General features: G+C 33.8%; 1 protein-coding gene across 1 annotated transcript; it reads left to right on the top strand.

Moving 5' to 3' along the window:
* Positions 1 to 669: 669 nt before the first annotated feature.
* LOC131650554 (nuclear pore complex protein NUP155-like) lies at positions 670 to 10885 on the top strand. The gene is made up of 13 exons (XM_058920259.1): positions 670 to 1018; positions 1529 to 1698; positions 2032 to 2158; positions 4173 to 4435; positions 4643 to 6293; positions 6379 to 6591; positions 6725 to 6972; positions 7094 to 7511; positions 7718 to 7908; positions 8732 to 9080; positions 9576 to 9794; positions 9893 to 10218; positions 10374 to 10885. Exons 1-13 carry the CDS (start codon positions 860 to 862, stop codon positions 10489 to 10491), a joined length of 4452 nt encoding a protein of 1483 aa, XP_058776242.1. The 5' UTR covers positions 670 to 859; the 3' UTR covers positions 10492 to 10885.
* The last annotated feature ends 15643 nt before the right edge of the window (positions 10886 to 26528 follow it).

Here is a 26528-nt window from a genome sequence, read left to right as displayed (position 1 = left end):
TGAAAAACGCTATTAATATTGTATATTTAGATAGCGCTTTCTAAAAAATGCTACTAATGTTATACACTAAGATAGCGCTTTCTGAAAAACGCTATTAATATTCTTCACTATTTTTTTTGAAAAAATATTTTTCATTTAAGATAACACTTTATGTAAAAGTGCTATTATTTTAGTCATCCCTAAATACTATTGTGAAACTTAATAAATTAATAAAATAAAATAAAAAAGTGGACACTTGAAGTCACTCCTATCTCATATAGATGATAAAATAAAATGAAATTTCTACTAAGAAGCTTGTCCCCTCTAATAAGAAGTCCAATTTTCTAATGTTGAACCATATGTCACAACATCCAATTCGATATGTATATATCTTCGAAACAAAAACAACACAAATTCTTCACAAAGATCAAAGATGTCACTCCTATCTCATATAGATGATATGATCGAATAATACCCCACAATTAAATGAATAAAAACATTTTTTTTACTAAATAAACGTTAATTATTTTATTTTTACTTTTCTAACCAATAGAGATAGAAAAATTAGTACTAGTACAAGTGAATCCAATCTACCTATCTAGCCATCTCAATCCTCAAGCCATTATTTTCTGCTTTGACTGAAATCTCACGCTATTATTTCAAACATAAATTTGAATAACAATTTTTTTATTATTATTTTATTTTACTTTTTAGTACTTGTTAATTTCGATAACCAGAAATTTTGCCCGCCACTCTCAAATTACGAAACCCACCTCAAAACCCTACTTCGCCGTTCACTCTCTCTCTCCTCTCTCTTTCTCTCTCTAGGTTTGTCCTCTTGTTTCAATTCAATTCTTCCACTTCTCCGGTCGGCGGTGGAATGTCGTGGGAAGACGAGGTTGTGATTCGCGATGTCACCAATGCCGGTCTCGTTGTCAGTGATCGAATTGGCCGTGAAGTTTCGTCTCAGCTCGACCTAGAAGAAGCTCTGGAAGCTTCTAGATATGCTAGCCATCCGTATTCCACTCATCCCCGAGAGGTTTTGTTCTTCAATTTGAACCATTGGAATTGTTGTTTTTAGATTCATGTGTTTGTAGCTTCATTCTGCTATTTGTTAGTGTAGAATTGTGTAAGGAACATTCGCTTTTTTCATGAGAAATGAGTAGAGGTAATTTGGGTACATTACTGGGGAGAGTGATAACTAGTATTGTTATGTATTCCAGGTTAAATAGGGTGTGTTAGGTTATGTGGTGACCAAAAATGATTTTAGGGAATTGATTATGGCCAAAAGTGAGTTATAGGAAAGAGTGATTTTTTGTCTGGATGTATTCATTTTAAAAAAATTGAGTGAAAAAAATTAATTATTGAATAAAAAACTTCAATTTCTATATTCAATTGCAAAATTGATTATGATTAAAAGTGAGTTGAAGGAAAAAGGGATTTATGTTTGAATACATTTCAAATTATGATTAATTTTAGAGGCAAATGTGTGATAGTGCTTCAGTTTTACACTTTTTCTCTGTCTGATTGCATATTGTTGCTGTTTCAGTGGCCTCCTTTAGTCGAGGTAGCAAATACATGGGAGTTGCCTCCCGTTCTTATTGAAAGGTACAGAGCAGCCGGCGGGGAAGGGACTGCTTTTTGTGGAATATTTCCAGAAATACGTAGGGCATGGGCTTCTGTGGACAACACCTTGTTTCTTTGGCGTTTTGATAAGTGGTAAGTATTGTGATGATGTGTTTTAAAGGCCGAGGCTGGACACGCCCCATTCACACTCTTGAATCAAAGCCGTGACAGTGTTCATCTTTTTAGCTGCCTCCTACTTTTTTTATTTGGCAGTTCAAGCAGTCCAAGGATCTTATGTTCATTAGTGTATAATTTATTTGGCTTTTATTTGGTTTTTATTTGGCTTTTTGATCAATAATGTATATAATTTGATTTGATGGAGGAATGTTTTAGGTGGCTAAAAGTTGTTTTCACTGTTGTACTTCAGTGGAACCAATATTTTAAATGGGCTGTGGTACTTCTAATCTAACATTACTGCTTCCTTAGGGATGGCCAGTGTCCTGAATATAGCAAGGAGGAACAAGCTATTTGTGCTGTCAGTCTTGCAAAATCAAAACCTGGTGTTTTCGTCGAAGCTATCCAATATCTTTTAATCTTAGCAACCCCAGTTGAGGTATTGTCCATTTATATTTTAATACTCTTCCAAGGGCTTCTGTACTAAAATATTGTGCTTCTGAAGTTGTTCTTTGTGTTATGCTGTTAATTGGTTATTTTGTACCTGAGCAACATCATTTGTGTTAGTTTGTATTGGGAAATAAAGTCTCACATCAAAATAAGAAAAGACAAAAAAATAATTTATAGAACGCGACACCCCTTACCTTACAAGCCAATTTTGTAAGGGCTAATTAATCGTAATATGGTGTCAGATCGTATTGGTTAGGGCCATCCACCATATTATCCTCGCATCAAGCCTAATGTGTTTGGTGTTAGGGATGTATTGGGCAAAACCTTCTCACATTGGAAATAGTTAGGGTCTGGAAATAATTGATAGAGTGGTATCCCTCAACTTACTAGCCGGTTTATTATGGATGACTTGGATTCAATATACAAATCTAATAGTTTGCCACTTCTATTAGCTGTTCTTTTGAATTGAATATTGTTCCTTTCATCTCTTGAAGTGCTATATGTTCTTGCTTCTGGAATCTCATAATTGAATGGCATCTGCAGTGTTGTATTAAATTGAATGATGGGTAGTATAAAGTCAACCGTTAATTAAACAAATGTTACAATGTACACTGGTTACACTAGACAAAATAAAATTGATGGAAAATTTGGTGTATTCCCTTATAATGGAGAAAGTAGAGATGTAGAATCTCTCCTTAGATGGCTTGGATGCATGAAGAAGACATGTAGAATCACTTGTAAAAAGAGTAGACAGATGTAGAATAGTCCACAGTTAGAGGTAGAGGGGAGATCAATGAAATGTATAGACCAAACTAGTTAGAGAGATTTAATGATAATTAGTCTTTTTGGACCAATTACATGATAGGGTTTTATGACTTGAATTGCTTCATGTAGCTGACTCCACCTAGTGATAAAAGGCCTTATTGTTTGTTGTCTGAACTGTTGATAGGTCATATTAATCTATCAACCTGTTTTTATGTGGTTCTCTTTGTGGTTGAATAGCACTTTGGTTGGAATTAAGCTAAGGAAGGATAGCTACTTTCCCTAAAGTTTTCCAATAGCAGTGATAAATATCACAAGTAGTTTGGTTAGTCTTCTTTTGGACTTATTCATGCCCTCATTTTTGTTTCAGTACACGGTTTTGTGTTAAAAGATTAGATATAATTATGGCTCTATTGTGGGGTCATTTTGAGTACAGGAGAGTGAAGGAATATGTCTCTACAGAATTATTCAAGCATGACTGCGGCATATAAATGGTTTACTGTCTTTTCCTTTAAATGAATCAAGATATTGAAGGAAATAATTAGGATTATGATAAATTTTCCAGAAGATAAATAGAGTACATAAACTAGGTTCTGTCTATTATGGACCCCTACAAAGTAGTCCAGTTTTGTAAATTTTATTAAAATACATCTTTCTCCCCCTTTTTTTATTACTAAAAGTGATAAGTGGTCACCTTTATTCTCCTTTAAACCCTTTTTGGGATGTCCATAATAGACAAACCCGATAAAAATAATATTATTGTTAATTAATGTGGTTGGGCCTAACTCATCCCTACAAAACTGGCTTGTAGGGTGAGGATTACCCCCCACTTACAAGGACCTATTCATGCCATATATTGTCCGATGTGAGACTCCTAACACACCCCTCACACCTAGGACTGGACATCTGGACGATGTGGGGCTCTTAATAATTATAAACTTAACAAGGTCTTTGAGTCTTGTTTATGTCCTTTAGAGAATCTCCCAAAATAGAAAATCCAACAGCATACTGGTATTTTTCTGTAGTTAAAAATAATTATTTCCCAAGATTTTAATACTTTTGTGTGGTGATTTTGTTAGTTGTTCACTACACGCTGCTATAGGATTTCTATAATAACATGTTATGAGATCCTTTTATCCATCAGTTAAAGAGTAACATGTTTTCTATGAACCAGTGCAGTATGTTCTTTTCAGACTTCCATGTGGGGGCAGTATTGTTTCTTACCCAATTCTTTTTCTCAGTTAATTTTAGTTGGAGTGTGCTGCTCTGGAGGAGCAGATGGCTCAGATCCATTTGCAGAAGTTTCGTTACAGCCACTGCCAGATTATACAGTATCATCTGACGGGGTTACGATGACATGTGTAGCATGTACTGACAAGGGCCGCATTTTCTTTGCTGGCCGTGATGGCCACATATACGAGCTTCTTTATTCAACTGGCTCAGGATGGCAGAAGCGCTGCAGAAAAGTATGTGTCACCGCTGGTCTAGGAAGTGTAATTTCAAGGTACTCTGTTCTTTTTTATTATTTGTGGTATAATATTACTATCTGCATTACTCATTTTGATTTTTATAATATTAGAATTCTATGTTTATTTTGTAAATGATATCTAAGTGCGTGCGTGCACACGCATATTCATATACTCACCTCAATTTTGCATATAAGTGTTGATTTGTTAATTCCTTAGTAACCTGTCTTAGCTGTTATTTGCAGATGGGTCATACCAAATGTATTCAATTTTGGAGCTGTTGACCCTGTTGTTGAAATGGTTTTTGATAATGAGCGACAGATATTGTATGCTAGAACTGAAGAGATGAAAATTCAGGTTTATGTTCTTGGACCAATTGGTGATGGACCATTAAAAAAAGTGGCTGAAGAAAGGAATCTTGTCAATCAGAAAGATGCACATCATGGAAGCAGACAATCAAGTGGATCAAGAGCATCAAGTCGATCACCAAAGCCATCTATTGTTAGTATTTCACCCTTATCTACACTTGAATCCAAATGGCTACATCTTGTTGCTGTTTTATCAGATGGCAGAAGGATGTACCTATCCACCTCTCCAACTAGCGGAAGCCTGAACGGATTCAACACCAACCATCACAAACCTAGCTGTTTAAAGGTTGTAACAACAAGGCCTGCTCCTCCTTGGGGTGTTAGTGGCGGCCTCACATTTGGAACTATGGCTCTTGCTGGTAGACCACAAAATGAGGATCTCTCACTGAAAGTTGAGGCAGCCTATTATTCTGCGGGAACTCTTATTCTTTCTGATGCCTCACCTCCTACTATGCCTTCACTCCTTGTTTTAAACAAGGATTCGAGCACACAGTCATCACCATCGGGTAATCTAGGGACAGGTACGAGGAATTCCCGGGCACTACGGGAATCCGTATCTTCTTTACCAGTTGAAGGTCGAATGCTTTCTGTGGCCGATGTTTTACCTCTCCCAGATACTTTAGCTACTGTGCAGTCTCTATATTCAGAAATTGAGTTTGGTGTTTTTGAAAGCTCAATGGAATCGTGTGAAAGGGTGTCGGGCAAACTGTGGGCAAGGGGGGACCTCTCAACCCAACATATATTGCCAAGGAGGAGGATTGTCATCTTCAGCACCATGGGCATGATGGAAATTGTTTTTAACAGGCCACTAGACATTTTAAGGCGGCTATTAGAGTCCAACTTTCCGAGATCAGTTTTAGAAGATTTCTTCAATCGATTTAGTGCCGGGGAGGCAGCTGCAATGTGTCTAATGCTAGCTGCGAGGATAGTGCATTCTGAAAATTTTATCAGCAATGTTATTGCTGAGAAGGCAGCTGAAGCTTTTGAGGACCCAAGACTTGTTGGCATGCCACAACTTGAAGGCAGTAATGCATTATCAAACACAAGAACTGGTGGTGGTGGATTTAGCATGGGTCAGGTTGTTCAGGAGGCTGAGCCTGTTTTTTCAGGTGCACATGAAGGGCTCTGTTTGTGTTCATCTAGATTACTCTTTCCTCTATGGGAACTACCTGTAATGGTTATAAAAGGAAGTGCAGGTGCTTCAGGCACTTCATTTGAAAACGGGGTAGTTGTATGCAGACTATCTATTGGGGCTATGCAAGTCCTTGAACACAAACTTCGATCTTTAGAGAAATTCTTAAGATCTAGAAGGAACCAGAGGAGGGGACTTTATGGCTGTGTAGCAGGTTTAGGAGATGTTAGTGGTTCCATTCTGTATGGCAGTGGTTCTGCATTGGGTGCTGGTGACCGAAGTATGGTAAGAAACTTGTTTGGTGCATATTCCAGAAATATGGAATCCAATGGTGGTGGAGCCACAAATAAAAGGCAAAGGTTACCATATAGTCCTGCAGAATTAGCAGCCATGGAGGTGGGTCTATATTGTTAAATGTTCGCACTGGTGTTGTTTTTAAAGCTATTAGTTTAGTTTCTCACTTCTGTTTGCTGTGCCACAGGTGAGAGCAATGGAGTGCATTAGGCAGCTGCTCCTTAGGTCCGGTGAAGCTCTCTTTTTGCTTCAACTCCTCTCTCAGCATCATGTCACTCGCCTGGTTCAAGGATTTGATGCTAACCTTCAACAAGCCTTAGTTCAGTTAACATTTCATCAACTTGTTTGTTCCGAGGATGGCGACCGTCTTGCTACAAGGCTTATATCTGCTCTAATGGAGGTAAAATATTATTTAGTCAATCCTTAAAAGGAATTTTATTTACAAAAGTTTACACATCAATGTAAATTCTTTTCTTGAATTAACTTTAGGAACGTATATGATAAGTTTTCGTAACTATATTGCTTTGCTCCAGTATTACACTGGTACGGATGGCAGGGGAACTGTAGATGACATTAGTAAGAGATTAAGAGAGGGTTGTCCAAGCTACTACAAGGAGTCAGATTACAAATTCTTCTTAGCCGTGGAAGCCCTGGAGAGAGCTGCTGTGACTATAGATGATGAAGAAAAGGAGACCCTCGCTCGTGAGGCATTGAATTCCTTAAGCAAAGTTCCAGAGTCTGCGGACTTACGCACTGTTTGCAAACGTTTTGAGGATTTAAGGTTTATATTTTCTTTCATAGCCTTTTTCCATTTCCATGTCATGTATCATCATTTGTTTCCATAGCCTATGATTAGCCAGCATGCCTTCAATCTCAATGTCAAGTACACTTTCCAATTGCAGGTTTTACGAAGCGGTTGTGTCCTTACCTCTTCAAAAGGCACAGGCTATCGACCCCGCAGGTGATGCTTATAATGATGAAATTGATGCAACAGTCAGAGAACAAGCACTTGCTCAGCGTGAGCAGTGTTATGAGATAATTATCAGCGCTTTGCGCTCACTTAAAGGTGACAGTGACACCTTGCGGAAGGAATTTAGCTCTCCGGTTAGATCTGCTTCACAATCTGCACTTGATCCAGCCTCTCGGAAAAAGTATATAAGCCAAATTGTTCAGCTGGGTGTCCAATCACCTGACAGAATTTTCCATGAGTATCTTTACCAGGCTATGATCGATTTAGGTCTTGAGAATGAACTGTTAGAGTATGGAGGCCCTGACCTGTTGTCATTTTTACAAAGTGCTGGTCGTAAACCCATACACGAGGTTGCTTATTATCCTTTTCTGTCCAATAATTTGTTATTGGCCTAATGTTCACTTGGTCAAAAGCATAAATATTGTGTATTTGATTTAGTTGTATACATTTTGCATGCAAAAAAAACGCACTATCCATACTTTTCCCAACATTTCTTAGAAAAACTGTATCTTGCTAATTATTTTTATGATCTTCTTTTGTTTTCCCTATCTGCTAGGTTCGTGCAGTGACTGCAACAACTTCTCCAATGGGCCAATCAGGAGCACCTATGTCCTCTAATCAAGTCAAGTACTATGAACTTTTGGCACGTTATTATGTCTTGAAGCGACAACATATGCTTGCTGCTCATGCATTGCTAAGACTAGCTGGAAGACCTTCAACCGACGGAGTTCCTGCTCTTGAACAAAGGTCAATCAGTTCCTCATTCCTTGTCATTCCTTTTGTATTAATTTGGAAACTTCTGGATTTCTGAAGAGTTTGTTGCTTGATTGCTGCAAAACTCATCGGGATAGATCACATTAGTGAATACTCTCACCATAATTGGATCTCATCTTTTGAATGTGAATTCAGTTTATGATGGCAAGCTGAGCTTTTTGCCAAATAATGAATGACATCATGCATAAAACTGTTAAGCTCCCATATTGGCCAGGTACTATATGGTCAAAGTGTTCCTTATAATGACTTTAGAACACTCCTCCCCCTTGAATTAGCTTTAGCGGATGAGTTAGTGTGCTCTCAATTATAATGAAAAATGGATGTATATCTTGAAATACATTTACTGAAGAAAAAGAGAACCTTGAAGTCTTTTATTTCAAGAAAAGAAATCTTATTTCAATCATGTTAATCAGGGTTGAGCTGGAGTTTTTTCGCCACTTATATTCTAGATGGATTTATGTGCTGTTATTTCATCAACACTCATAAAAGATGCTAAAGCTGACACTTGACCTAGCCATATAAAGCATTGAAATTGATTCCCGAATCCTTATGCACTCTTAGTTTTCAAATGAGCATTGCTTGTTAAGTGTTTTGTGTTTTCGATAACATAAATGCATTGACAAGTATAAGCCTGTACTTGTTCTAGTGCAAAATTCTGCATTTCACACGCCTTTCATTGATACCCCTTTCCACCTAAAGTCCTCTACAGGGTTCTCTAGAATTTCAGATCGCCTGAATGGTTTCAGTTTGCTTGCATGGACTTGTTCTCATAGTTTTTTTGCTTTGTATTATTTAGGTGTCAATACCTAAGCAATGCAGTTCTACAGGCAAAGAATGCAACTAATAGTGATATGTTGGTTAGTTCTACTCGAAGTTCCAGCGACACTGGATTACTAGATATGATAGAAGGGAAGCTTGCCGTTCTTCGGTTTCAGATAAAAATAAAAGACGAACTAGAGGCTATGGCTTCCAGTTCTGAGGTTTTACAGAGTACATCCAATTCTGTTGAAAATGGTATTGTCCCTGAGGCCAGTTCAACTCCTGATGCCAATGCAACACGGGAGAAAGCCAAGGAGTTATCATCAGATTTGAAGAGCATAACACAGTTATATAATGAATATGCCGTTCCGTTTAAGCTATGGGAGGTACTTCTTTCTCTTTCTGGCTGTGTGTGTAGATTTGTGCAACTTCAGATATTTTTCATCTGGTTGCTCACATTGTTTGATAATGAACAATTATTAGGTGTCCTTCAGAGTCTTTTGAGCTTTAGCATCTAGAATTATTCTGAGCTATTTACTTCCATGTATTGTTTAGTTGATGGAAAGAATAGATGCATTGTCTGGTTAGTTTTTTGAGAGCGAAAAACAGAACTTTGCGGTCGCCACTCTCATCATAAATTTGCTACACTTATTTCCTCCTCTGTCAAATCCTTTACCTTTTTTCTTTTTTGTGACATGATTTACCTTTTCTGTTGTGTCAAACCAAGTGAAGCATTGTAGATTGTGTTGTATCTGCCACGGTTCTGCTTGGCCGTTCTTGGTTATGTATTATTCTTGTTGATAACTTTGTCATTACAAAATGAAGTTCTGAAACTTATCCAATCTCGTGTTAACATTCTTCATTTCCTATTTTTCTTTCAGACATGCCTGGAGATGCTGTACTTTGCCAATTATTCGGGTGATAGTGACAGCAGCATCGTCAGAGAGACATGGGCTAGACTCATAGATCAAGCTATTTCAAGAGGCGGCATTGCTGAAGCTTGTTCAGTGCTTAAGAGAGTTGGACCCCGACTGTATCCCGGTGATGGAACTGTTTTACAGCTTGACATTATTTGTCTTCACCTGGAGAAGTCTGGACTGGTATATTTTCAATTTTACAGACAATTTATATTGTCTGTTGTTGCTGCTTCATAATTTTCATATCTCTGTTATACTCATGAATTCGTGTCTTTTTGTAGGAGAGATTAAATTCAGGGGTCGAATCCGTTGGAGATGAAGATGTTGCGAGAGCACTTGTTTCTGCTTGTAAGGGTGCAGCAGAACCTGTCTTGAACGCATATGATCAGTTGTTATCAAATGGGGCGATTTTGCCATCCCCAAATCTTAGATTACGGATGTTGAGATCAGTTCTAGTGGTACTTCGTGAGTGGGCTATGTCTATATATTCACACAGGATGGGTACAGGTGCCACTGGTTCTTCCATAATATTAGGTGGTGGATTCTCATTGGAACGTACAGTTGCTAGCCAAGGAATTCGGGACAAGATCACAAGTGTGGCAAACAGGTTAACCTCCTTATACTTTTATGTATATTCACATTGTTTTATATTTTCAAAAGTTTGCATAAGAAATAACAAAAACAAATGTTCTCATTTTCCATTGTTTACTTTTAGACCAATGTACTTAAGTGTTACTCTGATTGACTTTTTTTTACTTACAGGTATATGACTGAAGTACGGAGGTTAGCCCTTCCACAGAGCCAAACAGAAGTGGTTTACCGCGGCTTCAAAGAACTCGAAGAGTCGCTCATAAGTCCTAATTCATATGGTCGATTTTGATCTTTGTTGCAATGTAATATGTTGTATCAATTGCTCTTGTGAAATAATACATATTATTTGAAATAAGATTCAAATGTTCCATATTGGAAGTGATTTTTCTTTTTCTTTCATTTTTGACCCAATCTTCCAAAATCAATCTTGTGTAATCCATTAAGAATATCATCATATCATATCTTGAGGTATATAACATTCTGCCTCTACCTCCATGGACGTGTCAACCAAGCTGTCATTCGAGCTTAATTCTGTCTGATGTTTTCTACAGCCGTGAGAGTTGATATCAAGTCACACAGCATTGTATCAAATCATAGTAGTTAACTATGCATGTTTCCTTTAGACTTTATTTATACCTCCAAAATCAAACTTGTATCAAATCATAGCTTTATTTTCACTTTAATTTTGAATAATGTTCTGACAATTTTAAACGTCAGTATACAGCCATGTTCAAATTGTTAGTGTTCTAAAGGTATGTGACAAATAGTAAGTTCTATGGTAATAATATGAATAAATTTTCAAAAAATGTGACGAATTAACAGAATATATACCAATAATATAAAGCCAAAATCTTATATTGGTGTAGTCAAATTTTTACTCATTAGACCTTTCTTCACATTTTACTTTAATTATTAAGTAACTTTCCGTTGAATAACTATAATAATTTTCATGATCTCTCACCATAAGCAAAAATAACTCTATTTAGCCAACTAACAATAACTTTCACAAAGTTGTTAATTTCTACTATTGCATTTCCTAACTACTATTCATCATGGGTTCCGGACGGATTTTCGTTTAAATTTTTGAAGAAGGGTTGAGATTTAGACATTTAGTTAAGGATGATGTATTCTTGTTTGTGTATGATTTTTATGAAAAGGCTAAATTTACAAAGGGCTGCACTACTTCTACTTCGTTTCTCACTTTAATATCCAAAGTCATTAATCTTCAACCGCTGTTCGAGTATAGGCCTAATTGTTTGGTAGGTTGTCTTTATAAAATTTTGACAAAATTGTTGGCTTCGAGATTGAAGAGATTGATCGGTAAACTGATCTCTAAGAAACAATTGACTTTTGTTCACAGTAAAAGCATTTTAGATGGTGTCTTGGTGGTGAATGAGGTCCTTGCCTGAAAAAAAAGAGAGAAAATGGAATAAGTGTGGTTTTGAAGGTTGACTACGAGAAGGCGAACAATAGTGTGAGCTGGAACTACTTGAGATTTTGTTTGGATAAGATGGGGTTTGGATCTAAATGGAATAAGTGGATGGAGACATGTGTTTTTAATAGCTCAATGTCGGTGTTAGTTAATGGGAGTGCAACTAAGAATTTTTGTGTTAAACGGGAATTACGGCAAGGCAATCCTTTACCACATTTTTTTTCGTGATGGCTATGGAGGGGCTAACCGGTTTCATGAACAAAGTTGTGGATGTTGGGGAATTCTTGGGTTTTTGAATAAATGATGATTTCTCGATTGATATCTTAAAATTTTTAGATGACACAGTCATTTTAGGAGATGGAAGACCGGATAATTTGTGGGATAGGAAAGTTGTCTTAAGAGGATTCGAAATGGTGTGAGGTTTAAAAGTGAATTTTTTCTAAGAGTAAGATGTATGACATTAGGGGCGAATCTAGACATTATATATCGGTGTGACTAAACATGAATGTTGAGCTTCCAATGCTTTTAGATTAGCCGAAGGAGTAACTTTGTCCCAAGAATAAATTTTCATCTTATAAAGAGAACAAAAAAACCAATTGATTATAAAGAAAATAATTTATAATAAATGAAGCAAATTGATATTTTTAATAAATTGAGGTTTTAGGGTTCAACTCAAAAATGATAAAAGATTGAGAGAAATTTGAAATACTCACTTTATCTTTGATTTTCAATCACCCATAGATAAATGCAACCAAGCCAAGTGAAAATATTGGAGAAAAAAAAGGAATATTGGATTGGAAAATATGAGACCAAGAGTCGATTCTTGGTGGAAACAAGACTTGGCCAGTGAGTCATCCCTCCGAACCACGAAATCAGATTAGTCGGTTCACTATGTCGATCGGAATTGGTGGCTAAATAAAAAAAAGAGATCAAGAGACAAATACAAGAGATGTTGGAGTTTGAGAAGAAGATCAAAAGAAATTACTCCAAGAGATGATGTAAGACTGAAAAAAGTGACTTGGTATAGGTAGTAACTTATTTCTGTGTTGACACACACACACATTTTACACCTACACCCAATTCACTGTTGACAAATACCGTGAACAGTGATAAGAATAGTGAATAATAAAATAAATAGTAATGTGAAGTCGTGAACAGTGTTTGTGAATAGTACCGTAAACGGTGCATGAATAGTGGTAACACAAAATTGGTTAATTGAGTATAAAAAGTTGGTTAATATAGTTTATTGTTTGGTTAATAACAACCCATATATTAAAAATATATTTTAGTAATAAAATAAAGTTCGTTAATGATATATAGAACTTTGGTTAATAAAGTGATGAAGTTGGTTAATAAACGCTCAAACATTAAAAATAATTTAGTAGTAAAAGGAAGTTGGTTAATGAAGTGTAAAATGTTGGTTAATATAGTCATGAAGTTGATTAATAAGCACTCTTGTATTAAAAATAATTTTTAGTAAAATAAATTTGGTTAATGAAGTGTAGAATGTTGGTTAATGAAGTGATGAAGTTGGTTAATCATACATTTTTTATTTTCAAACAGTCATATAAATATATGGTATTTTCAAACAGTCATATATATATATATGGTATATTCTTTTTCCTAAAAAAGATGCTAATTATAAGACTGTTTGATCGAATGCTATTAACAATTGAGATTTGGTGTAAGTCTTTTAGACTTACACTTGATGTCAATGGATCATGTCTTATATATATATACACACACACACACACACACAAAATCTTCTAGAAACTTACTACAAACAAACTCAATTTCTAGTCCTTATTTTACCCTCTATGCCAATCTTTCCATTGCCCTTGACAGTTCACCATTGTTTACCACAAAATCTTTCACAAAATTCTCTTGTGACAAATTGATATTATCTTTGCAAGCGTAAAACTCATTAATATTCAAACCTATTCGGTTGTTATATTCACTGCATATTCTTGATACAATGATTGTTATTGTTTGCATTGGTAAGTCAACTGTCTTTACGGTTTCCACTGTATATGAATTTATGAAGTACTTGTTGGTAACTAGAAAGTTGTCCTACTATCAACAAGGAGCTAATTGTGTCATAACGATTAATTTAATTACCATCCATTCCATAATTTATATGAATTCCAAGAATCATAGCTGTAGCATCGACACTTTATTAATTTTATAACAAAGTACATAATGCATTGTCCAAACAATATTGTTAAATAGCCACCATTCGTTATTAATTCCACAACAAAGTGCATAATGTATTACACTAAAATTTATTTTTCAACTCAGTTTAGCTGGAATCAAATTTATATTACTCAATACACCACCAACAAGCATTTTGAAATCGATTCTACTCAACAACCAGCAAGCATTTCAAAATCAATTTTAAGTCTCTATGATCAATTTCGTGTGATTCAAAATGGAACCAAACATAGACAATATGAATTGAAATATACACAACAAGCAACATTTAGTATATGAAAACAAGAAGATAGAGTCACGGTAGCTGAAACACTATCGCTAACCCTAACATTCTCCGTTTTAGCAATGCCTCCTCCATCTTTTTTAAGTTTCTTCACCCTCTTTCGTTCCATTTCAACTGACATTTTTTCAATCCTCATAAGATAAACTTTCTCGTTCAAAAGCCCAATTTCTCTATTCTTTTATTCAATTTCTTTCTTCAACCTTGTTTCCCTAGCAATTAGGATTTCTTTAGCTAGATCAAAATTATTAACTTGATACAATGATTGTTATTGTTTGCATTGGTAAGCCAAATGGTTGTTATTGTTTGCATTGGTAAGCTAACTGTCTTTACGGTTCCCACTGTATATGAATTTATGTCGTTCACGTTGGTTACTAGAAAAGTTGTCCTACTATCAAAAAAATTGCCACAACATGGGTGCAAATATATTTCTATCATAATTAAAACCTGAATATTAACTATATCACTAATTAATCATTATTATATTTGTAAGGCTAAATTACAATTTTGGTCCCCTTATTTTTGTCAATTAACGAAATCAGTCCCCCTATTTATTTTTTAAACAGTTTTGGTCCTCCATGTCCATTTTTCGTCCAAAAAATGTTGATTTTTCAGTTTTTTGTATTCGTGAGATACTTTTTGAACGAGAGAGAACGTAGAGAGCGTTTTTTTGGAGAATGACATAGATGAACGAATAAGCTGGGAGAAAAAAGGACAATCAGAGAAGACGATTAAAGGAAGAAAAAGTCGTCAATAATTAATATTTCTTATTCTAAGTCAATTAAAGTATGTTACGTATCTAAAAAATAGTACACAATAGTGTTTTTGAATGAAAAATGGACATGGGGGACCAAAACTGTTTAAAAAATAAATAGGGGGATTGATTTCATGAGCTGGCCGAAATAGGGAGACAAAAACTGTAATTTAGCCTATTTGTAATGGATAATTAAGGGCATAAAATACTCTTAATTATATTTAGGCTAAATTACAGTTTTGGTCCATCTGTTTTGGTATTTTCACGGTTTTAGTCCCCCCATTTTCTTTTTAAACAATTTTGGTCCCTCATCCTAATTTTGATCCAACTGTTCATGTACTGTTCATGTACGGTCATGAATCTGTTCATGTACGGATCATGCACTGTTCATGAATAAAATTGGGATGGGGGACCAAAACTGTTTAAAAAGAAAATGGAGGGACCAAAATCGTGAGAATACCAAAACAGGGGTACCAAAACTGTAATTTAGCCTTATATTTAATAAGGGTACGAAAAGAAATTTAATTTAGTAAAATATGATAGTAAATATATGAAAGGAAATATTATACTCATTTTAAGAAATTTTAATCAACTACATCAAACATATAATATATTATAGTAAATATGTATTTCATGTGCTATATACAAGTTTTAATTTATTTTTATTTTGATAATAATTTTTTAATTTAGAGAAATTTATGAAAAACAATGTATTTCGTTTATAACATATGCATATTAATGTACGAGTTTTTAAATAATTATTAATTTAAAATGGTTTAAAATTTATTGAATAAAAATGATTTTTAATTTATTGATAGAAAATTTTAAAATCTAAATGATCTTATTCCCGATGCTTCTTTTAGTTGCCATATTCCAAAACAAATTTCATTTCTCATCCTCCAATCTTCATAGATAATATAATATGTTGAGATTTGATATAATTGTTACAATATATTTAATATTCTGATTATATATTTGATTATTTCAAGTATGTAATAGAATCTCCCTAAATAAATTAAACATATGAGTACATTTTAAAGTGTGACTTACCGAGGCTAGCAAGAAACTATTCCAGTTAGTAAAAGATAAGATATTCTCCACATTTATACAACACAGGTTTATACCTAAATTTAACCCCTTATTTTCTCCATAATTTTCAACCAACAAGGAGCTAATTGTGTCAAAACGACTAATTTAATTACCATTCATTCTCTAATTTATCTGAATTCCAAGAATCATAGCTATAACATCGACACTTCATTAATTCCATAATGAAGTACATAATGTATTGTCCAAACAAAATTGTTAAATAGCCGCCATTCGTTATTAACTCCACAACAAAGTGAATAGTTTATTACGCTAAAGTTTAATTTTCATCTCAGTTTAGCTGGAATCATTCTTATTTTACTCAACACACAACCAACAAGCATTTCAAAATTGATTCTACTCAACAACCAGCAAGCATTTCAAAATCAATTTTAAGTCTCTACGATAAATTTTGTTTGAATAAAAAATGGAACCAAACATATAGAATATGAATTTAAATATACACAGAAAGCAACATTTAGTATATGCAAACAAGAAGATAGAGTCACGGTAGCTGAAGCACCATCGCTAACCCTAACATTCTCCGTTTTAGCAATGTCTCCTCCATCATTTGTAAGTTCTTTTACCCTCTTTCGTTCCATTTCAACCGACATTTTTTCAATCCTCATAAGATAAACTTTCTCGTTCAAGAGCCCAATTTCTCTATTCTTTTCTTCAATTTCTTTCTTCAGCCTTGTTTCCATAGCAATTAGGGTTTCTTTAACTAGATCGAAATTACTCTGAAGAAATGAGTCTCTTAACTCGAAAATAAGCTCGGAGATACTCATAGTAGTGGTTGATTTAGGTGTGCCAAGTCTGAGAGAAGCGAAAATAACATCAATACTTGAAACGAAAAAAGAAAAAAAATAAGTGATAAGTTGTAGGTGAAAATGATATGCATGAAATTAAGGGTATGGAAAATCAAATGGAGTGTGAAAACGGTATCTTTGTAAGCGTAAAACTCACTGATATTCAAACCTATTTGGTTGTTATATCCACTGCATACTCTTGATACAATGATTGTTATTGTTTGCATTGGTAAGCCAAATGGTTGTTATCGTTTGCATTGGTAAGCTAATTGTCTTTACGGTTTCCACTGTATATGAATTTATGTCGTTCACGTTGGAAACTAGAAAGTTGTCCTACTATCAAAAAAACTGCCACAACATGGATGCAAATATATTTCTATCATAATTAAAACCTGAATATTAACTATATCACTAATTAATCATTATTATATTTGCAATGGATAATTAAGGGCATGAAATACTCCTAATTAGATTTAATAAAGGTATGAAAAGAAATTTAATTTAGTGAAATATGATAGTAAATATATGAAAGGAAATATTATACTCATTTTAAGAAATTTTAATCAACTACATAAACATATAATCAAACATATAATATATTATAGTAAATATGTATTTCATGTGCTATATAGAAGTTTTAATTTATTTTTTTACTTTGATAATAATTTTTTAATTTAGAGAAATTTATGAAAAACAATGTATTTCATTTATAACATATGCATATTAATGTACGGGTTTCTAAATAATTATTAATTTAAAATGGTTTAAAATTTATTGAATAAAAATGATTTTTAATTTATTGATAGAAAATTTTAAAATCCAAATGATCTTATTCCCGATGCTTCTTTTAGTTGCCATATTCCAAAACAAATTTCATTTCTCATCCTCCAATCTTCATAGATAATATAATTTTTTGAGATTTGAATTGTTACAATATATTTAATGTTCTGATTATAGATTTTATTCTTTCAAGTATGTAATAGAATCTCCCTAAATAATTTAAACATATGAGTACATTTTAAAGTGTGACTTACCGAGGCTAGCAAGAAACTATTCCAGTTAGTAAAAGACAAGATATTCTCCACGTTTATACAACACATGTTTATACCTAAATTTAACCCCTTAATTTCTCTATAATTTTCATCTAACAAGGAGCTAATTGTGTCAAAACGACTAATTTAATTACTATTCATTCTCCAATTTATCTGAATTCCAAGAATCATAGCTATAGCATCGACACTTCATTAATTCCATAACGAAGTACATAATGTATTGTCCAAACAAAATTGTTAAATAGCCGCAATTCGTTATTAACTCCACAACAAAGTGAATAATTTATTACGCTAAAACTTAATTTTCAACTCAGTTTAGCTGAAATCATTTTTATTTTAATCAACACACAACCAACAAGCATTTCAAAATCGATTCTACTCAACAACCAGCAAGCATTTCAAAATCAATTTTAAGTCTCTATGATAAATTTTGTTTGATTCAAAAATGGAACCAAACATATAGAATATGAATTTAAATATACACAGAAAGCAATATTTAGTATATGCAAACAAGAAGATAGAATTTCGGTACCTGAAGCACCACCTCTAACCGTAACATTCTCCGTTTTAGCAATGTCTCCTCCATTATTTGTAAGTTCTTTCACCCTCTTCAGCTCCATTTCAATAGACATTTTTTCAATCCTCAAAAATCTCTCTGAAGAAATGAGTCTCTCAACACGGAAATAAGCTCGGAGATACTCATAGTAGTGGTTGATATGGGTGTGCCAAGTCTGAGAGAAAGTGAAAATAACATCAATACTTGTCAAAAAGAAGCACTCAAAAAAATTGAAAATTGAGGAAGTTATGCCCTTTTGATCATAGAATCAAGAACTTGTCAAATCAGGTTAAATTTCTTGAATAAACTTTGAATATTTTGAACTTTCCTTGCATGATAAAGCTTAAGGAGATATCTAAGACCTTGAAATGATGTTCTCTTAAAGCACATTTGTTTGTAAGGCTCATGGCTTGAGGAGACTTGTTGAAGAAGGCATGGAAATAAACTCATGAACCTATGGAGTTCCTTTATGACTCAAACCATATAATCTTGATATATACTTGATCAAATGGAGTTGAGAGATGATTAGAACATGGTACTTGATAATAATATTATTTCTCTTAAAGTTTAATGCATTTAGCTTCCAATAATGATCAATTAATTGAGGGTCGATCCTCAAAAACCCTAGCTTTAGGAGAGGTGTAGATGCACTTGATTCAGTTACCTAAAATACACCAAGCTTTAAAAGGAAAAGATATCTTTTTTGTATTTTGGTTAGTATAAAATAACAAGGAAATAATCACAAATTTAAACAAACATGAGTGCTTGGTGATTTTTTCAAAGGTGAGATGAGCACAAAGCTAAAGTTGTACCTCAAGATTGTGATCTTGATCAATGATTGGAATGCAAATGATTAAGGAATCTTAGGGTCAAAAATTTGGGTATGACAGTATGTAAAATCAAATGGATTATGAAAACGGTACCTTTGCAAGCGTAAAACTCACTGATATTCAAACCTATTTGGTCGTTATATCCACTGCATATTCTTAACACGATGATTGTTATTGTTTGCATTGGTAAGCCAAATGGTTGTTATTGTTTGCTTTGGTAAGCCAACTGTCTTAACGATTTCTGCTATATATGAATTTATGCAGTTTACGGTTTCCAACGGCTCAACGTAGTGTGCCTCTTGAATTTAAGTGGATAAGCATCAATCTTCATAGGAGCCTTTTCTTTTCCGCAAATCTCAACCTGCCATCTTTCAAAGCATTTTGCACAAGATCCCTGAATATAAAATATTGTGAAGTTTTATGCCCAAAAAATTATGATATTTATAAATCCCCCGCTTCTTTCTTTGTTCTAATGGTGGCAACTTCGCACCCTGTGGTACTAAGATTTGACCATCTACAGCCACTAAATCAAAGATTTTATCACATTTGGTTTCGTCGAAGGTATAGGATTTCATGGGAAATTTGTAATTTTTGTCAGGCGCTACTGGGTTTTTCCCATTTGCTGTTGTGAACACCTTACATACATAAGGGGACCTTGGTTTTAATTTAACAACATAGATCTCATTTTCTTAGACATAACGATACTCGACTTCTGACGCTTGGTCATTATCGTCTATGTCGACATAAGCCACCATTTCCTTCTTACTCTTGCTTGCCATGGCTTTCTCAGCCTTCAAACCTCAACTTGTCAAACTCTATATGCTAGTTGGGTCATATCTTTAAGGTATTGGGTATCTAATTTATTTCTAATAGAGTATTCTATACCCCAGCAGCCATCTCGACTAGCTCATGTTCAAGCACTTGGTTAAAGCACGTTGCTTTTAAAAGTTATAACCTATTTAGGTAATCAATAGATTCCGTAAACTTTTACTCTATGCTATCCAATTCTTTCAGGATAATCTTATATTTCCCCATATAAAATTGCTCATGGAACAATATTTCTAAATGAGTCCAACCACTAATGGAATGCGCAGGAAGTGTGGTGAACCATGTAATTTTTTTTGTAAGAGAGCTGGGAAAATATTTATGCCTCAAGTTCTCATTATTAGCAATATCTCCTGCCTCATTCAAATATCGAGCAATATGTTTTACTGTGGACTCACTAGTATCACCAGTAAACTTGATGAATTTATGAACCTTCCGACCCCTTGAGAGTTCCATCTGTAACATGTACTCCGTTAGTGGGGATACATAACTTGGCCACTGTAGGCCAACATTTACACCATTTCAGGCCATTATCCTTTCGACCATGGCTATGAGCTTATTTTCTCCTACCCAATCATCTTGTCGCATATGATAAACCACTTGGTCAGCATCTTAATTTTGATTGACTACGACAACTGGTGGTCGTTTGACTTCCCTAGGCCTTAGTTGTTCGACGACATGGGGCACAATTTATTGGCCCTGGTTAACCGTGTTTTCTTCAAGTATTATCCCTTCATTATGAGTCACCCTAACCTCTGGGATTTGCAAGGATGGTCGAACTTACGCCTGAGGGGCGCCAAAAAAATCAGCAATTTGTGTCATTTGAGTTACTAACTGTTGATAGCTTTGAGTCATATTTTGAATCAAAGGGTTAATTATGGTACCCATATGTCGAGTAAGTAAATTTACCATATCATGGTTACTCTCATACATTTGCTGCCTCAGTACAATTACAAAATTTGGGATGAGCGCTGACATTGCTTAGGAAGAGAATCCCATGCCTAAGAGTTGGTGTTTCGACAAATTTTTTGTATGGCTGATCCCGACCCTTGAAATGGAGAATGGGTAGTCATTGAATTGTCAACGAATGTCGATGCATTTGTATGAAACCTGCCATAAACGACGTTGGTCGTGAAACTAGGCATACATGGCCTAAAATCACGACCATTTAAACTTTGAAATAAAGGTCCCACTGGGTGTGCCAATTTTTCACAGTAAATTTGGCGAACAAACAATAGTCTTCTCAAAGGGCTACTTGCAAGATCGACTAGATGATCCTAGGACCTATGTGTACAAAGTTTATGTTATTTTTGTATGTTTTTTGAGTAAAAATATGTAGATTTCGACGTAGGCGAAATCTTTTGGATAAAGTGAAAAAACTAAAAAAAATATAAATGTAGAGAATGTAACGACTCCGACAGAAAATAAAAGTGCAAGAGCACAACTTAATGTAAACGAATTTATATAAATAAGAGATGGTATTTGAGCACATACATTGCACTCAGTTGAACTCTTTTCTCTCTTTCGCTCGGATACTTTGAGTATATTGAGTTTATGTAGTAATTGCAACACATGAAATCTAACACTAGAATTTCTTATTTATAACGAAATCTAAATAACTGTCGCAAACGCTCCTTTCTCCAGAAGCTGACACGATTTTGCTTGCATGCGTTTCGCCTTTAAATTGCTTCCACGCGTCCTTTGAATACAGATAAGGCCAATAAATGGTTTAAACCTTGTTTTATATTCCAGCTAACATTGATTCAATGAAAATTTTAAATCTTTCCTTTTTTTCTTGGTTTCAAACTTTTTTAGTCAAATTTCTAAATAAAGATTACTCTAAAATAAAATAATGAACATTTCAAAGTAAAAAAAAGTATTAAGACAATTTTTTTTACCTAAAATAAAAACTATTAAATAAATAAAATATTATAAATAAAAGCTAAATGAAAAAATGTTAAATAAATTAAATCTGATTTTTTTCTTTTGTTACACTTTTTTTTCCCTTTTTTATTTCTATTTTGTCACAATATTTTTTATGAAATACTATTTTTTGTTATTTCTCTTTTCAAGATCAAAGAAAAAAGTGGAAAAGAAACGAAGAACACAACCTCTAACTATCAGAGCAACACGTATACAGACAAGACTTATAACAATGATAATTTATTTAAAAAAAGAAGCGGGAACCGTCATGTAAAACAAGATAAAACATATAAAAAGTAATAAGTCAATGTGTGCACATGTTTTTGCTTTTCCTCCTTATAGTAAAAGGACCATTGAGCTTGTCGAAGAAATATAAATTTACACAAGAATATACTATTAGTCTAAATACAAATAAACATATATTTATACTAAACTACCGTCACTTTATCTGAAAAGTAAAAAAAGGTAACTGTTAGAATATTAATGTCCCCAAGTATAACATGATTATTTTTGGAGTCCCTAGGAAACGACGTTGTTTGTACGCCTAGGGTCCAGTTGATTTGACAATTACTCTCTAATAGAATTTCTTTGATGCCATACTCTTAAGCAAGTTACATACCAACTAACAAAACCGCCATGTATGAATATGTAAAGCCTCTCAATGACCTAACTTACATCTATACACTCTTGTACTGACCTGAGGATCAGAACCTGAATAAGGGCCACAAACGTGTTGCATAGTGTTGGTGATTTTGAGGAGGGGTGTACCTGCAAGGTACTCCGACGATCAAGTCAGTAGGAGCACAAATACGATTTAGTGTTTAGGGTTATGAAAATGTGTTACCTAATCCTCTCGAGGGAGAAAGTTTATTTATTACCCCTAGCGCGTGGCTAGCGGTCTGTGTTTTGGGCTTGATCGTGGATTTAGGCCAAAAATGCGTGACTGCCAGGATTTTAGGACTAAATCTAGGACTCTTGGGAGACTGCTCGGATCCGGCTGTTGTCCGAGGAGAGGAGTGTTCCAGGGAGCTTGCTATTTGATCAGTGGTGCTGGTGTTGATCCGGTCGACTAGAGCATGGTCAACTCGGTGGTGGGCAGAAGAGGGAGTGTCTTTTCTGCCTACAGGTGATTAGGCCTAGGTCGTTGGGCCCCCCAAAGTGGAAGAGGTTTGGGCTGCCCCTATTTTTCGGGCCAGTCCAGAACAACTCTAATCCGAATTTCATTCTCATCACGAAGCAAACCATCAAGCCTGACCATATTGTGCTCCCTCTTAAAAGCTTTGTCATTGTTCAACTTGACCTACTCACGTGAAGGTTACTTCCTCCCCGCATGCATACTCACTCTCAACTTTGAGATAAGGCTCAAAGGGCTAGAAACGGATAATTATAATTTACAAGGATAGCTAGAAAGGATAAGAGTATGTATACAAGTTTTCTCAATATGTGCAAAACGTGACAATTAACTTATAAAAAACTTTACAAATTATAGAAAATACAAAAATGTAAGAATACACTCCTAAACAAAGAAAATATAAAAATATTTGCCTCTAAATCTAACCTACTTAGATATTTAGAAGTTAAGCATATCATTAAATGAAGTTCAATCCTCTTTCTAATCATTCAATCTGTTATAATTAATTTCCATATCTTTAAGCAATCACATGCACATGTTTGATAATTCTTAATTTGACTATTTTTATATCAAGAGTAATGGAAAGAAAACTATCAAACTATATAACTCATAAAACAAACATATTAATTAAAAAAACTACACAATACAAGTTAAAGGTGTTGAGAAATATAACTCACCCATAAAATATAAGAAAAATGCATTAAATCAAATTCACAACTAAAATTTAAATAAACCCCATTACTACACTTAGTCTTTCTCCCAAGAAATGCTTGTTTAACATCGATAAATATGTTAGAATTAAATCCAAAACTTTGAGTAATTCCTTATCACTACACAATGACAATGAAAGAACCAAGAAAGAAAACTTGGGAAGAAAGGTGAATTAGAGTTTGAAAAAAATAAGAGGAGGAAGAAGAATATTTTCTGCAGAGTTTCTCTCTGCCCACAAACTATGAAAAATCTTTATTCACTTTGCAACTGCAAAATTCTGTGAATACAAGTGTATCTTAGAATAAGGGTTACTTCCTCTATTTATAGTTTTAGATTGATTTTTTCCTAAGCCAAAACCCAAAATTACAAAAGCCCAAAATACCTATTTTGGTCTAAGTCGAAATCATGTGTGAAGAAACCTACTTCGACACTTCGACATCTAATACAACTCGACAATAATTAAACTATTTCGACACACCCTTATTTTGCTGAGTAACACGCTGCTTCGACACAAGGGATTACAATCTCAGCCAATAAAATCCTCTTTAATAATAATTGACATGTATTTCCCAAATTTCTTTTTCTCTATGATGGGATATAACATATTGTTCCAAGATGGTTTGGAATGATCTGGCTTTATGATTTGTTTATTCATTCTCTTAAACCATGATTTGGCATCTACCAAACTTTCTTTTTTTATTTGACCATGACTATTGTACTTGCATTCTTCTCTATTCCTTCTTGATTTAGTTAAGATCAACATTATGTTTGATCGCTAAGCTTTAAGTTGACGAAGTTGGTGATTTTTTTCAACACACTTTTGTTTTTGAAGCTCATCAATATTGTAACATTCAATATTCTTATCTCTAGTATAAAAGGCTTCACAAACTTTAAAGGTAACTTTATCACTTAAAAATCACATCATGAACTCACATGTCTCCCAATCAATATTTGTCCTAGCAGTTAACAGTAGTGGTATACCAAGGATAAGGAGAACTTCAACATCTTCATCCATTTCAAAAATGAAAAAAATCAATTTGAAATACAATGTCACTAAATTTTATCAACACATCTTCCATATTAATAAGGCTAAATTACAGTTTTGGTCCCCCTGTTTTAGGGTTTTCACGATTTTGGTCCCCCTATTTTCTTTTTAAACAGTTTTGGTCCCCCATCCCAATTTTGTCCATGAATAGTGCATGAACAGTACATATCCGTACATGAACAGTACATGTCCGTACATGAACAGTACATGAACAGTTGCATCAAAATTGAGATGGGGGACCAAAACTGTTTAAAAAGAAAATAGGGGGACCAAAATCGTGAAAAACCTAAAACAGGGGGACCAAAACTGTAATTTAGCCTATTAATAATTATAGATTTCATTATCTTTAATTCGAAAACCGTGTTAGCATATTATTAGATTAAATTCAACTATCATTTCAATTAGATTTAAATAAAACAATATGTTCTTGATAAGTCTTTCCTTTTGTTCTACGAAATGTCTAAGTTGTTTTTTTTCTCAAGATTTTTAACAATCATGATTATTCAAAATAATGCATTTCTTAAATATTCTCTATCTCTAATTATATGCTCTTAAATATATTGAAGATATAGTTAGATGATAATTAGGAGTGTTGGTTAGCAGGGACATAGCTATTCACACTTAAGTGGGCTCATGCCCCCACTAACTTTAAAATTATCTACACATAATATATAGTAGTATATTATTATATATCATACTTTTTACAAGCACGTCAATTTCTTTAATGGAAGTTTGTGTATATATTGCTTCCTTTACTATTGCTAGTGAAAACACGCGTTAAATAAAAATATTTTATAATTTTCACCATAATCAAATAGTCTTCACTAATGTATGGAATATGAGTACATTGGCATATGGAAATAATGAAATAATGGATTTGATTCCTATACAGCTTTACAAGATATGGTAGTTGTGTTAAATATATGAAATTATAATACTACTGTTTGAAATAATTTTTATACAGTCTATTATTTTATATGAAATTATAATACTACTATTTCAAATAAATTTTTTTGTGACAAATCTCAAATAATTTTTATACACTCTATTTTTATACAGTTTATTTCAAATTATTTAAGTATATGAAATTTTTTATAGGATATATATATATATATATATATATATATATATATATATATATATATATATATATATATATATATATATATACACACACACACACGCCCCCACTAATTAAAAGTTCTGACTCCGTCCCTGGTGGTTAGTAGTTAGTAGATGTTTATAAATAGGTTTTGTTGTTATCATTTACTTAACTTTTTCATTTGCAATATTTTTACTATCATTAAAATACAATATTCTCAAGGTTTGTGTCTACCTTTTCATGGATGACATATTTCTTAATAAAATATTTTTCCATTTGAATATTATGTTTATGATTTTAATTTTATTTATGGTTATTGAAGATTGTGACTTTAATTATGTTTTTGTAGAAACAATGCAACATTATCATTTACTAGCTTTGAGTACATTCTAAAAAGATTTTGAGAGTTGTCTTTGAAAGTCATAACATTTTGTTGAAATGGTTTTCTCGTCACCCTAATTGGCATTCTAGACTACTTTGTCGTGTCATCTATTTTGGATTTTAAGTTTACGCTTCTTGTAATGTTAATCGTTGTAAGTATTTTTCTTTGGTGCATTGGTTGTTCAATTTAGTTGGAT

This window comes from Vicia villosa, linkage group LG2, assembly GCF_029867415.1.
Source record: "Vicia villosa cultivar HV-30 ecotype Madison, WI linkage group LG2, Vvil1.0, whole genome shotgun sequence".
NCBI lineage: Eukaryota > Viridiplantae > Streptophyta > Magnoliopsida > Fabales > Fabaceae > Vicia > Vicia villosa.
The sequence above is the reverse complement of the archived record's forward strand: the minus strand, read 5'-3'. Positions and strand labels throughout refer to the sequence as shown.

Excerpts from the sequence above, each read along its gene's own strand:
- LOC131650554 (XM_058920259.1), top strand. The coding sequence starts at position 860 with ATGTCGTGGGAAGACGAGGTTGTGATTCGCGATGTCACCAATGCCGGT. Across the intron at positions 6,973-7,093 it reads AAACGTTTTGAGGATTTAAG|GTTTTACGAAGCGGTTGTGT; the intron begins GTTTATATTTTC and ends TTCCAATTGCAG. Across the intron at positions 9,081-9,575 it reads TTCCGTTTAAGCTATGGGAG|ACATGCCTGGAGATGCTGTA; the intron begins GTACTTCTTTCT and ends TTTTTCTTTCAG.